The 10,631-nt window shown below is 34.1% G+C and overlaps 2 protein-coding genes and 1 non-coding gene across 3 annotated transcripts; 2 read left to right on the plus strand and 1 right to left on the minus strand.

Moving 5' to 3' along the window:
* The first annotated feature begins 3,770 nt into the window (after positions 1-3,770).
* LOC142632210 (leucine-rich repeat receptor-like serine/threonine/tyrosine-protein kinase SOBIR1) lies at positions 3,771-6,153 on the plus strand. Its single transcript, XM_075806633.1, has one exon. The coding sequence runs from the start codon at positions 3,988-3,990 to the stop codon at positions 5,881-5,883; it is 1,896 nt and encodes a 631-aa protein (XP_075662748.1). The 5' UTR covers positions 3,771-3,987; the 3' UTR covers positions 5,884-6,153.
* Positions 6,154-7,637: 1,484 nt separating this feature from the next.
* Positions 7,638-9,411, minus strand: LOC142632136 (protein MHF2 homolog). Its single transcript, XM_075806552.1, has 6 exons — positions 9,263-9,411; positions 9,109-9,157; positions 8,974-9,014; positions 8,223-8,262; positions 8,058-8,111; positions 7,638-7,948 (listed from the first exon to the last, which is right to left on the minus strand). The coding sequence occupies exons 1-6, from the start codon at positions 9,383-9,385 to the stop codon at positions 7,845-7,847; spliced, it is 411 nt and encodes a 136-aa protein (XP_075662667.1). The 5' UTR covers positions 9,386-9,411; the 3' UTR covers positions 7,638-7,844.
* Positions 9,412-9,416: 5 nt separating this feature from the next.
* On the plus strand, positions 9,417-9,488 carry TRNAT-UGU (transfer RNA threonine (anticodon UGU)). Its single transcript has one exon. It is a non-coding gene; the product is annotated as a tRNA-Thr (tRNA).
* Positions 9,489-10,631: the final 1,143 nt, after the last annotated feature.

Raw genomic sequence — 10,631 nt, forward strand, 5'->3', positions numbered from 1 at the left:
CAACTAAATTTATTTTTGATGAAATATCAATTTACATAAGTTGATATTTCATCTTACATAAATTCTTTTTCTCTATCTATAATGGAAAACTAAATTTAGAATCACAACAAAAATATCAATTACATAATTTAAATATAAGATGGCATCAATGTAATTGTTAATTGTTTCAAACATACATGTCGCATCTATATGAATTATTTTGGTGGAAAAATCAAACCTAATTTTTTATTTATTTATTAAACCTGATAGAGACAATAGAAACATTCTCTACTTACTAAAAATAGTCTTATTCCAAATCCTATTTCTCCCCCTAATAATTGTAGATATCATTTTCATTTTCAAGATCAGCAACGCCGAGCTAGTAAACATGAATGAATTTCCACTTTCATTATCAGGCCAAACTATTATTTTAATTCTGAAAATTCTGTTACATATCTAAACTTTTGAAAATGGCTTAATAATACTTTAATAATGTCACCCGTATCTTTATTTATCATCAAAATTAACTACCATAATCATACAAATCAAGTAGTAACTCCTTCAAACTCTTTGATCTAACTACTAAATTGAATCATTTCATTTTTAGAAATCAATGAACTTCTTTAAAAAGTAAGGTATCTACTTTTGCTAAGAAAAAAATGGATAAGAGGAGGCGATTAGAGTAGTTTTCTTATCTAAACGTTATTATAGTAATATTATACCTATTAAGTTCAAGCTTGCAAGTAAGAGAACTAGTGAACCATAACTATTATTGCAGCCCCACAAGGCACTAGTGGCCATTGAGCCGGGATTTGGGGTTTTTCCCAAGCACTTCCTATTACGGAATTCGAATTTGAAACCTCCACCCCTCAAACCACTTGGAAATAAGCTCAATAACCACTAAACCACCACTTTTGATAATTAAAAGAGAAAGGTATTAGTAATATCAGTAATATTGAATCATTATTATTTAATTTAAAGTAATTGACATGTTCCAGACCAAATTAAACCGATAATTTATAAGAATTGATATCCATCCTAATTGATATGTTCTAGTTTAAAATAGATATGTATACCGTTCTTCTTTTACTTATTAGTATGATAAAAAGGAATTCAAATTCATATTCTCCTTATTTAGAGAATCAATCGATATTATTGAACAAAAAAATCTTGATTCATGCCACATATTGTGGATTCCGAACTAACATGCATTAGTGTATAAAAATGAAACTAATATATTCATTAGTGTTAAAAAACATAACCCATATAGAAGTCCGAAATTGTAGAAAATTAGCAACCTAGTGATTGGCTGGTGTAAGTCTCTCACTTTATGTCGCTATCAAGACGAAAATCATTATATGATCCAACGGCCCACAATGGGCTAAGGACTTGTAATAGTGGTTGTTGACTTGACTTGCGGTAAACCCCCGAGTGTTGACTAGAGGCTTCTCAGAAGCTTCATTTCGTTTTGTTAATTCACCCAATTAACATGAAAGAAAATTTTCATTCTTTATTCTTTAATGAGAGAGTCATTAATTTAAAATATTGGGCGTGCTGGATGGCCTTAGACCCCTCAGAAAAATAGTAAACAAAGAAAGTTTAAACGAAATACTATGATTTTTTTTTTATAAGAAAGTTTTTTTGAGAAGTCTTACTTGTACGAGGAGAAGTATATGTAAATTAAAAATAAAACACATGGTTTCAATTTACGTATTCTTCTCTTCTCTTCGAATTTAACTAGAGAAGTATACGTATTTTCAATTTACGTATTCTTCTCTTCGTTCGAATAAATTGAAAAGCTTATAGCTTATTCTTCTCTTCGTGCGAATAAATTGAAAAACTTACTTGAAACTTTTTAAAAAAAAACTTTGCTAAGAAATATTTTCAATTTACGTATTCTTCTCTTCGTATGAGTAACCAAAAAAGAAAAACACTATGATTGATTAAAAAAACGAGACAATGAGTACAATGCATTTTCTAATTAAAATTCATTTTTTTGTGAATATGGAAAAAAGTATTGATATCACTTTATTAAAATTTATGTCAAAATTGAGAAAATTCTAATACTAAATAATTTAAAAATCAGTCATTTGCCTAGGTAATTTCCTACCACAAGGGAGCAATAAAGGGTTTTTGTATTTTGGTTTTTTTTTTTTAATATAAGATAGAAATTTTACTTATACTTAATTTAAGTATATATGTATGTGAAACTCCCATCTAAAGACTTGAACTCCGGCCATTTTCCCCCACACCTCACAATCACTTATACTTATAAAGTAACTATCATATCAAGAGTGTGCGGTGATGTATTTTTGTTGTTTTAATTGAAAGAAAGAAACGAATAAACTTAATCTTATATGGAAAAACTATGAAGTTTAATTGATCTCATTTGAGGCAGCATACTTGAGTTCCTTAGACAGCATGATCATCTTCTAATCTCCTATCACTTGCTAGATAGTAAAAATAGATCAAGATGCAATCCGTTTCTTTCAATATGAAGAAAGCTTATTGAAATTTAACTTTCATGAATTCAAAGAGGTAAATAATGTTACGTTGTTCAAAATTTTATAACAAAAAAAAAAAAAGAGGATAATAATTATTTTTGAATGACATGTTATTATATTTACTCTAAAATTTGTAAACTACTAAGGGAGTGTTTAGTAGAGTAGTTTAAGATGAGATTTTTGTAGTTTTTTGTAATTTTTTAAAATACGTGTGGGTGAAAAAGTGTTTGAAAATGTGTGTAACGTTGTTTAAAATGTAAAAATGTGAATTTGAGATGGAAAAATAAACGGGCCCTAAATCTCTACTATAAATTAGACTCTCTCCATTTCAAAACAAACGAAGAATATCATTTTTTTTTTCATAAAATCTAATTTTGCATTTATATAGAAACATTATTGCAATATTGAATAAAGCAATTACTAAATGATTCATTTATATTTTATTGTTTAATTGTTTTGGCATATAAGAGAAGCCCGAGAAGCAGGGTGGTCGATACTGTACTGGCCGGTACATACCATACCGGCCAATACATCGGTATCAGTACACTTCTATCTTGTATCGGAAAAAATACCGGCCGTACCGGCCGCGTACCGACCATATCGGCCAATTTCGGGCAATACCAGCCGGTACAGAAAAAAAAATTTTGTTTTTGTTTTTGTTTTGTAATTTTTGAATTTTTGTAAGGGCATAATGGTCACTTATTTACATTAACTTATTAGTATTATTTTTTTTCTTAAAATGCAATGAACAACTAAGCTTTCTATTTTTTATATTGTGTTTTTTTTTTTTCCTTTTAATTGATACTAAAGTCTAAAACTATGAATAATTTGTTCTGAATTGAAGTAATGTTTTATGATAAACTTTTATATTTGCTATAATATAAGTGAAATATTATATGCTTATAAACATAGTTCTAGAAATTTTGGTGTGTGTATATAATATATATATATAAAATAGCAATAAACCCAAAACAGTACACCGGTATTGACCGGTATCCGAAATATATCGTACCGGTGGCCAAATCGGTACAGCCTTCGGTACGGCATTGACTTCCTTGCCGAGAAGAGCCCACTCACTCAGAGTTATTTATTTCCAAATAACTTAAAGGAAAAACTTGTAACAAATAAATTTTTTAACACCATATGATGTTAACAAAAATATCAAAATTTGACTCTATCAATAAATTTCACCAATTAAAAGAATTATTATACTTTCTATCGAAGTACATTAAATTTTAAACCAACCGAAAAGAACAAAAAAGTGTGATTCTTACCAAACCAATAATCAAATCCTAGTTTTATGAAAAATAAAAATAAATAAAATCCTAGTCAGCACGTGAAAAATGGAAACCAAAGTCCATCTTCATGGGCTCCACATCCAAATTTTTCCACACGGCGTGCGCTTATAAAAGTCAAAAACTACAAACGAGTCACAGCCAGAAACTCTTCCTAAGCTGACCAATTCCAATCTACCTGCAACACAAATCACAGAGCTCTGCCGGAAATGGCAGCCTCTCCAAGCAAAACCCACCTCTCCCTCTTCACTTTCTTCTCCTTCTTCCTCATCATTCAAGCAAGATTGATTCTGAACCGTTCTGATCTCAAAGCCCTCTCCAAAATCCAAAAAGACTTGGGTCTTAACTGTCAACACTACCACTCTACCAAACCATGCAACTCCCCTGGTGTCATTTGTGAGAGGAGACTCTCAGACAACCACACCTATGAGCTCAGAGTGACTAGACTCGTCTTTAAGTCCCAACAGTTCGCTGGGTTTCTGTCCCCATCAATCGGACGGCTTTCTGAGCTCAAAGAGCTCTCTTTGTCTGAAAACCAGCTAGTTGACCGAGTACCATCCCAGATAGTTGACTGCCGGAAACTTGAAATTCTCAGCCTCCAAAACAATAAGTTTTCTGGGGATATTCCATCTGAGTTATCCTCACTTATTCGCCTTCGAGTTCTTGATCTTGCTTCCAACAAATTCTCTGGGGACTTGAGTTTCTTGAAATATTTTCCCAACTTGGAAAATCTGTCTCTTGCAGACAATCTCTTTACCGGGAAAATTCCTGCTTCTATTCGTTCTTTTCGTAATCTGCAGTTTTTTAACATCTCAGGAAATGAATTCCTTGAAGGTTCAATGCCAATAATAAACCGGGGTGAATACTCAGAATCTGATGTTCCTAAACGATACATTTTGGCTGAGACTCCAACTAAAAGCAATCATTCTGCAAATACATCAGCTACAAATCATAAAGCTCCCATTTCACCTGCTTCAGCTCCTTCTCCGTCGGCATCACCTCACCATCACAAAAACAACAAAAGGAAGCTAGCTGGTTGGATACTTGGATTCCTGGCCGGAGCATTAGCCGGAAGTATATCAGGGTTCATCTTTTCTTTGATATTTAAGCTGCTCTTGGCTGTTGTGAGGGGTAGAGTGAAAGACGCAGGCCCAGCAATCTTTAGTCCTTTGATCAAAAAGGCAGAGGACCTAGCTTTCTTGGAGAAAGAAGATGGCCTATCTTCATTGGAACTCATAGGAAAAGGTGGGTGTGGAGAAGTTTACAAGGCTGAACTTCCAAATAGCAATGGGAAAATGATTGCCATAAAGAAGATAGTTCAGCCTCCAAGGGATGCAGCAGAATTGACTGATGAAGATAGTAAGCTTCTGAACAAGAAAATGCGCCAAATTCGATCTGAGATTAATACTGTGGGTCAAATTAGGCACCGCAATCTTCTTCCTCTATTAGCCCATGTGAGTCGGCCTGATTGCCATTACCTCGTGTATGAGTTCATGAAGAATGGTAGTTTACAAGACATTTTGTGTGAGGTTTCAAATGGTACTAAAGAGTTGGAGTGGTTTGCTCGTCACAAGATTGCACTAGGAGTGGCATCAGGGCTTGAATATCTTCACTTCCACCACAGCCCACGTATAATTCATCGAGACCTCAAGCCTGCAAATGTACTTTTGGACGATGACATGGAAGCTCGAATTGCTGATTTTGGGCTTGCCAAAGCAATGCCTGATGCTCATACGCACATCACAACTTCCAATGTGGCAGGAACTGTGGGTTATATATCACCAGAATACCACCAAACTCTGAAGTTCACAGACAAGTGTGATATCTACAGTTTTGGGGTGTTGCTAGCGGTTTTGGTAATGGGAAGGCTCCCATCTGATCAGTTTTTCCAGGAGACACAGGAGATGAGCTTGGTGAAATGGTTGAGGAATGTGATGACATCAGATAATCCTAGACAAGCAATTGATTCAAGGCTCATGGGAAATGGATTTGAGGAGCAAATGCTCTTAGTTTTGAAGATTGCTTGCTTTTGTACACTAGATGACCCAAAGCAAAGGCCTAATAGTAAGGACGTTAGGTGCATGCTTTCTCAGATCAAGCAGTAAGTATGCAAGGGCAGGTCTGAGGATGACTGAGAATAATGCTGCCATGTGACAACTGTTATGTTTAATTAGATCAATTATATTTCCAATGCATCTTTCTGTGTTAAATGATTGTACCTTTTTTCAGCATGTTGATTTACACAATGTAAACCAAAATATGTCAAAAATGTAGCATAAATAGCATATGCTGCTTTAGGTTATAAATGTAATGGCTCATAAAGTAAAGGAAGATATTTAAGTTTATATATCGAAAGAAGTGCAATGTTTAATATTTATTTCTTATTAACAGTTTAAATATGAGCACTTCATGTTCAAATTTTAAGCCAGACTATCAAAGTGCAACTATGATAAATGTTGGCTATGAGAAAAATTCCGTGCGCACAATCAGGTTTAAGCCAGACTTGAACAAAAAATAACTACTGTTTTAATGGAGACATAGAGAGAACTACAGGGGTCAAAATAAATCCTTACACAGGTCTTCAGCAGAAATTATATCAACTAGACAGATTATCTATGGGGCATTCTATTCTAACTTCCAACCAGAAGCCTCTTACTCCAGAAAAATCAGATTAGAAGTGTGTTTGTGCAAACTCTAAAATACACTATTCCCAAAAAACAAAAAAGCAATTAGCATGTTGTAGTCCAAAATTAAGCAAATGCCCTAGGACAGTTGTGTTGAATGTTTTCCCAATCCTAAAATCACTCGGAGACAGTACAAGGAATGAAGGAAATGTCTTCTTCACTAGGCATTCAGGAAAAGCTATAATATTCATTCCAGAAGAAATTTATAGATTTCAATAAAATGAAAGTTCCATGTAAGTGCTCTGCCTTTAGTTTTTCCTCCATTGGAAAAGACTGAAGTGCTTTCTAATGCAACCAATCAAGTTTCACATTACTTTCTGCTTTTCAGTCTTTTCCCCTTTCCTTTCAGGAAAGTCTGGTTCATTTTTCCGTCATTATCTCAAAGGCTGATTGTTAGTACACGCATCATTGCACACACGGCACACAAATAACAGTAAAGAAAGGCCTAGCTTTTACTCCTTGTGACAGTTTTTAGTAACTTACACGGATGTAAGCATACATTACCAGAGAAGACCAGATAAAACAAAACATAAGTCAACACTTCAACTCAAAGAGGATGACTAGTCCACCAACATTGTGTGAACAAAACAAAAAGAACATTTCTTTTATCAGGAGAGCAGATGGTAGAAACTGACCTGAAGGTTCACTGAACTAACCAAAAAAAAAAACACATGAAGATTCAACAAGAAGAAGCAAGCCTTAGCCCCAAAACTTTGGGGTCAGGTATGTATCCTCAACAAACTAATAAGGGTCAGTGTTTTCCTTTTCGCCACCAAAGGATTCACTTGAGGAAAATAAACAAGTTTTCAGCCCAACAGACTCGAAAGAAATATGGACCAAGTCAACTTACCCCTCATTCAATTTCCTGACGGAGTTTAACCATCAGGCCTAACAATTTCAACAGTGACTTCTACATCCATTGTTAGGGTACACTCACGTTATTTCGAAGTAACTAGAAGTATTGTAACACTAGGCCCATGAATGATATCTTAGTTGCCTAACTTACAAAGCTTCAAGGATCATTTATATATATAAATTAGCTGGCATCGCAAATTCATTTTATACAAAGGATCTTAATAAACAATATGAAGCGCACTGCTATCTTAATCAAGCTTACAGAGAAGTAAGACGGTCCGCACCATAAACCATGTTAATGGCTAATGAATCAATGTGGACTAAACCTTCAATTAAAGTTCTCCATCTTATTGCCATGTAACAGACAAAGTACATCAGATGCCCTATTTGGTACTGAAAAATTACATTTTACTCTCATATTGCATTTTCTCTTTTACAAAATCACATGCTATAATCTCTACTATCTGAACAGGTTAGAAAGCACCCAAAGAAAACGAAACCCATATGAATATATCCCCTGGATTACCTTAAAAATCCAGAAGTAACTGCGGAAGAATCCTCTCCAAATGAGTCGCTTCGATTTTACTAGCACCCTCAGCTTCAGAAATTGTAGCAGCACGCTGCACAGCCTCTGCAAATCAAAGCAAAAGGTTTTGTCAGAAATGTCATAGCATCAAAATGCAAACTCAACTATAATCTTAAGAAACCAAGCACTAAGCTTTCATTTTAGATTGATGAACCTGTAATTAAGATTCGAAGAAGTTCACAACTCAGCTTTATTGCTTTCCCATTAGCTGCATCAAGAAAAGTTAAAATAGAAAAAGAACATCATCTAAAATTTGAACAAGCTCTTCCAAAAAAATGAGAAAACCCCATCAACAGAATGAAGTAACAATACAAGATACCAGATGTTTGGCGATTCTTCTTTGAAGTTCCAGCTCCTACCTGCACCGATCAAAAAGTCCAATTGCACAAATTATAGAACGTATTTTATTTTATCTATTACACACTTCAAATTAAAGATAGCAGGACCTTTATACTAACAATACTCCTCATTTTCACAACCATTTGGTTTGGCTTTAACACAATTTTTTTGTCCTCAATGTATTTTTTACAATATATGTGTGTGTGTGTGTGTTTTTTTTAAATCCATAGTATTCATTTCAATTGTTATCCCTCAATTTTGATTCAAAATTCAATTTCTACGGCTATTACAAATTTTACTACATGAGCCTTATAAAATGACATGTCAACTTTTAATTCTTTTTATTTTAAAGTAATTTAGAAATTGATTCGTTACGTGCACCAATCACGTTCATTGTCACCGTCACGTTAGTTTGTAACCCTATTATGATAAAATCGGAAGTAGTTTTTAGCAATTTCGTGAACAGTAGTAGTACCAAAAATGCTAGTTCATGAGTAAAAGTATGAAATTGATAACTTTAGATATTTCCAAGGACAAAATTGTAATTTAAAAAAAAACATAAGGAACGAAAATCAAAGTTAATCAAGATTCAAGATGAACAAAGAAAAAGTATTTCAGACCTAAAAATAAGAATCGAATGAAAGATTGAACAATTAGTATAAAGCTATTGAACTGCGAAAACGAAATTAAGAAAACAAAATGCGATGAAGTGTGAAAGGGAAACAGTTTACCTCGCAGTCCAAAGCATCAGCGACGTCGTTTCGTTCTCGCTCTGAAAATTAAAAACACCAACAAAAAAAAAAACGAAAGATTCGGAAAATGATTTCACGAACAGAAATTGAAGAGAGAAAGGAGAATGCTCAAACCGAGGGCTCTTCTGGTCCAAACGAGCTTGAAAATAGCGTGAATCAGATCCTGAAACGTACACAGAAATTATATTTTTTTTTAAAACACGAAAGAGAAAGTAGTGGAAATGAAATGATAGGGGGAATTGGAATTTCTTAGGGATTTGGAGAGTACAGGATCGAAGGTGTTGTTTTCGTCTTCCATTGAGAGAGAGAGAGGGAAATTGTGTTTGTTTTGGATTTTTAATTCCAAATCTCTATGGCGCGCAAAGTCAATTGTAGTGAAATGTGGTGTCATGTAAAATGTGGGAAATTGGAAGAGCGAAATGGCCCCTATAGCTCAGTGGTAGAGCGCCAGTCTTGTAAACTGGAGGTCTGTAGTTCGATCCTGCATGGGGGCATTCTTTTTAAACTTTTCCAATTTGCAAAGCTTTTTTATTTCTTTTTTTCACTTTCCCTTTTTTGTAAATCAAATGAGATTTGAGATCTAAATGCAACACTAGCACCCGACTTGAACGATGGATAAGTCAATGTCCCTACATCCTAATCCAACTGACACTAGCACTTGACAAGAATGTTGGTGTTGAATCTTGTCCCTGCAACAACCAAGGCATTTAGGGGGTGTTTAGTAGAGGTATTTAAACAACAGTTTTTGTTGTTTAAACAACATAATACGTATTTTCATAACACTTTTTCACCCACACATATTTTCAAAAAACTTAAACAACGTTACTAGATTAACATTACCAAACGGATCCTTAATCACCTTGCTTCATCTAAGTAGTTTTGTGATTATGTTCCAGTTGATAGGTACCTAGAAGGTTTTATGAGTATCAACCCTATTGCAATACAAAAACAATGGCGTGAAAATTTTGGTGCATATTTTCAATGGCTTTTGGTAATTTTCTTTCCCAAATGGTCATTCAAGAGTTGTGTTAAGTGTTGTGGCAATATATTTTCCTCTTCTTCCTTCTTCTTTTTTTTTATATTTTTTTCTTTTTTTAAAATTAGCACAAGAAGTGTCGAATTCATGTTAAATTTGACATTTCGAATTTTGAATTCCATGGGACTCACATGCTTGATCTAATTGACTCGTGACATGGAAAGGGACAATATTGCAATGAAGAATCATTCAAATCAAAATTGAACTCAACAATTGAAGTGATTAATTCAACCATCTAGCTACCGAATTATGCCTTCTAATGAGCTATTGGATCTAATCAGTTTTGTGGGTGTGGCATGACGATGACAAGTAGCAGATTGGCAGCATCATGGCAACTGGTGAGAGTGGAGATCTCTAAATCTCTAATCCCCTTTGTCAAAATGAGTGACCCTTGAAATTCTTTGTTGAAGCCTGAAGGGGTTAGGTGTGTCAAATCCAAGGAAGTCAATCTCGTACTGGAAGCTGTACCTGTTTGATAAGTGAAACGATATATTTCGACACCGATCAATATCAGTGTACCGTTTCAGATTTACCATTATTATTTTTTATATAAATATGTGTGTGTGTGTGTGTGTATGTTTGTTATGATTCAAACAACAGC

Source organism: Castanea sativa, chromosome 4 (assembly GCF_040712315.1).
Source record: "Castanea sativa cultivar Marrone di Chiusa Pesio chromosome 4, ASM4071231v1".
NCBI classification, from domain to species: Eukaryota; Viridiplantae; Streptophyta; class Magnoliopsida; order Fagales; family Fagaceae; genus Castanea; species Castanea sativa.

Bases quoted from the DNA above. Each gene is read 5' to 3' on its own strand.
- LOC142632210 (XM_075806633.1), top strand. From the start codon at position 3,988: ATGGCAGCCTCTCCAAGCAAAACCCACCTCTCCCTCTTCACTTTCTTC.
- LOC142632136 (XM_075806552.1), bottom strand. From the start codon at position 9,385: ATGACACCACATTTCACTACAATTGACTTTGCGCGCCATAGAGATTTG. The intron at 9,158-9,262 runs GTACTCTCCAAA...TGTACGTTTCAG, and splicing joins AAAACAACACCTTCGATCCT to GATCTGATTCACGCTATTTT. The intron at 8,263-8,973 runs GTAAACTGTTTC...TGATCGGTGCAG, and splicing joins CTGATGCTTTGGACTGCGAG to GTAGGAGCTGGAACTTCAAA.